Genomic DNA, 3,544 nt, shown 5'->3' with positions numbered 1-3,544 from the left:
TTTTGTATTTTTAGTAAAAATGGAGTTTCACCATGTTGGCCAGGTTTGTCTTGAACTCCTGACTTCAAGTGATCTGCCTGCCTCAGCCTCCCAAAGTGCTGGGATTACAGGCATGAGCCACCGCATCCAGCCAAGTCCTCAGTTTAATAAAAGAATCTTAAGCATATATTGCGACTTATTTATAGCATTATTATTGAATTATTAATTTTTTTTCCTCAAATTCCTTATGACCTCTCTATAAACTAAAGTTGGGAAGTTTCAGGTTGGGACATAGACTTTTTGGAAATCAACCAGGTTTCCTAGTTTCTTCATTCAAGCCCTGCCTCACTCTGTAACTGAATCTATATGCTTAAAGAACTATTGGCTTTGTGTTTTGATATATTATTGATATGGCATTAGAGGTAGATGATTCATGGTTTTGATATTCTGTTTATTCTCATGAGAATTCACCTGGCATTTATTGTCAAATTTCTAACATAGATGAGTGGGAAAATATGATTAATTTTACAGAATTTGCCTTGAAGTTAACTTTTCAGGAGTCAACTACTTTTGTCACTTAATATCCCACTGCTCTGGGAAGGGATATTCTTCCTCCATATTCTTCTATCAGTTGCATCTGTCATGATTGCAGTAGAGAAAGGCCAGTTAAGTAATATTCGGCACTCAATTTAAGAAGAAGAGTGGAATTTTTGAGAATGAAGCAGCAGCTTTCAATGTTTCTTTAGTGCTGGCCAGGCACAGTGGTTCACACCTGTAATCCCAGCACTTTGGGAGGCCAAGGCAGGCTGATCACGAGGTCAGGAGTCCAAGACCAGCTTGGCTAACATGATGAAACCTCATTTCTATTAAAAATAAAAAAATTAGCTGGGTGTGATGGCAGGTGCCTGCAATCCCAGGTACTCAGGAGGCTGAGGCAGGAGAATTGCTTGAACCCAGGAGGCGGAGGTTGCAGTGAGCCGAGATGACACCACTGCATTCCAGCCTGGGTGAAAGAGCAAGACTCCACGTCAGAAAAAAAAAAAAAAGTGCTATCCAGCATAGTGGAGTACACCTGTAGCCCCAGCTACTCAAGAGGCTGAGGCAGGAGGATTGATTGAGCCCAGGAGTTTGAGTCCAGTGTGGGCAACATAATGAGACCCCATCTTTAAAAAGTAAATACATCAAGTGCTGTAATCAGTTTTAAGTCTAGATCATAGAATACATATAGAAGAGGAGAGAAGCAGGTTCTTTTATGCTCTTGATCCCTCTCTCATCCTGCTCCCTTTGCCCGACTATATGCATTATTCATCCTTTTTCTGCATGGAAAACCAATTCACACTCCAGGACAGCTAAAATATCTCTACTGTGTCAGTTATTACCATGAAATAGAATTGATGTTTATATGTACCTATCTCCCCTACTGGACAGTGGACTCCATGAGGGCAGGAACTGTGTTTTAACTCTCCAGTCACCCTTGTATCTCCAGTACCTAGCACAGTGCCTAGCACATGGTAGTTATCTGACAATGTTTGTAGAATAATAAATGGATGAATCAATCATTTGTAGTGATAATTTGCTGCTGATAAATAATAACCATGCTATGTTTGCTTTCAGGAGACTACCTAAGAAAAAAAGGAAATTAAGTCATCAGAGGCTTGTGAAAGACACTTTTATTATTTTAGAAGAAAATTGGAGAGCCTAAAGAAAAAAATAACATTTTATGGTTGAAAAACACTAAATGGAAAGTACTAAAAGAGAAGAATGAATTCAGAGAGCAATTTTTATTACTTCAAGAGATCCTCTTCTTTCATTGGAATTACTTGATCACCTGTTTTTTTTTTTATTAGTGTTGGTCATTGGCATGGAACATGAGAGCACTGATCATTTCATGGAGCATATCTATTGGAAGTCTCCTTTCCTTGAGGCTATTTTACACAAGGTGTGTACTTTACATGCCTTGCCAAGTATGCCAAGAATGCAAGGCTCTCACCACTCTTTATCCAGGACATTTCTCAGAGTTACGTTGCAGCAAGCAACCTTGAAAGATGAAAGGATGTCTCCCTTGAGGACAAAGAGCAAGCTTGCTTACTGTTTGCTATAAAAGCAGTGGAGTCCCTGAGCTCAGTGTTCCCCTCCTGTAATGCAACTCCCTGCATGTGTGACATCTATCTGGCCCACGTCACCTCTGTGAGACTTGGGAGAAGGGATTGCAAAGGCCATTCAACAATGGACCACTAGTCAAGGTATAAGGGTTGAGAGCTATAGAACCTATTTTGAAAATTAAAGATTCTAGCCTATTACTAGACATGAGCATCTTTTTTTCCCTAACAGCAACCTCAGGCCAGCCTGGTCAGTATACAGGTAACACCTTAGACTACTTGCCAAAGGACAGCCTAGGGAATTCAAATTTAATTCTGGTTCAGCCAGATTGGACTAACATGGTCCTATATCATGACAATAATGACTACTTAGTTGAGTACACTGTTCTCTAGGTCCCAACACTTTGGGAGGCTGAGGCGCTTGGATCACTCAAGGTCAGGAGTTCAAGACCAGCCTGGCCAACATGTTGAAACCCTGTTTCTACTAAAAATACAAAATTTGGTCAGGTGTGGTGATAGGCGCCTGCAGTCTCAGCTACGTGGGAGGCTGAGGCAGGAGAATCACTTGAACCCTGGAGGCAGAGGTTGCAGTGAGCCAAGATTGCACCACCGCACTCCAACTTGGACGATAGAGTGAAACTGTGTCTCAAAAGAAAAAAGAAAAGAAAAAAAGCAGTATGTGGGAGATAGTGATCATTGAAAATGGGAAGATGGATAGAGCCAAAATAGAAAAGGCTACTTTCCTTAGAGTCACTCAAAAGACATCAAGCAGGGCTGTGGGCTAGAGAGTATTTTTAGAAAACTATTAAATTCTGATTACAAAAGTAATATATGCTCACTTTTAAAACTTGGGAAAATAAGTTAGTCATAATTTAACTTTAATGAAAACTTCTGGGCCAAGTACAGTGACTCACACCCGTATTCCCAGCACTTTGGGAGGCTGAGGTAGGCAGATCACCTGAGATCGGGAGTTCAAATCCAGCATGGCCAACATGGTGAAACCCATCTCTACTAAAAAATATAAAAATTAGCCGGGCATGGTAGTGGGCACCTGTAATCCCAGGTACTTGGGAGGCTGAGGCACAAGAATCACTTGAACCCAGGAGATGGAGATTGCAGTGAGCTGAGATTGCACCACTGCACTCCAGCCTGGGCAACAAGAGAGAAACTCTGTCTTAATAAGTAAGTAAGTAAGTGAGTGAGTGGATGAATGAATGAATGGAAATTTCTGTTGATGGTTTTGACATTTTCTTCAGGTCTTTTTTGATGCATTTAATATATGTGTTTTAACCTTATCTAGATCCTTAATGCATAGGGTTGACATTCTACCGTGTCCATTTAGCATGATGCTATGAGACCTTGAATGTCTTTAAATTGCTTCAGAAACATTTTAAATCACTGCATATCATATAATTTAAACATAATATTGTTCTTTGTTAGATATTTAGATTATTTCTACTTTTCAC

At 40.2% G+C, this 3,544-nt stretch overlaps 1 protein-coding gene across 1 annotated transcript in view; it reads left to right on the top strand.

Moving 5' to 3' along the window:
- The window catches only part of PFN4 (profilin family member 4), an 8,740-nt gene extending 6,601 nt beyond the window's left edge, over positions 1-2,139 (top strand). Inside the window, exon 4 of the mRNA XM_017526832.2 lies at positions 1,594-2,139. Within this exon, the coding sequence (XP_017382321.1) occupies positions 1,594-1,622 (29 nt within the window). The 3' untranslated portion in view covers positions 1,623-2,139. The remainder of the gene's footprint in view (positions 1-1,593) is intronic.
- Positions 2,140-3,544: the final 1,405 nt, after the last annotated feature.

Source organism: Cebus imitator, unplaced genomic scaffold, assembly GCF_001604975.1.
Source record: "Cebus imitator isolate Cc_AM_T3 unplaced genomic scaffold, Cebus_imitator-1.0 Scaffold1, whole genome shotgun sequence".
Taxonomy (NCBI): Eukaryota; Metazoa; Chordata; class Mammalia; order Primates; family Cebidae; genus Cebus; species Cebus imitator.
This window is presented reverse-complemented; position numbering and strand designations above follow the sequence as displayed.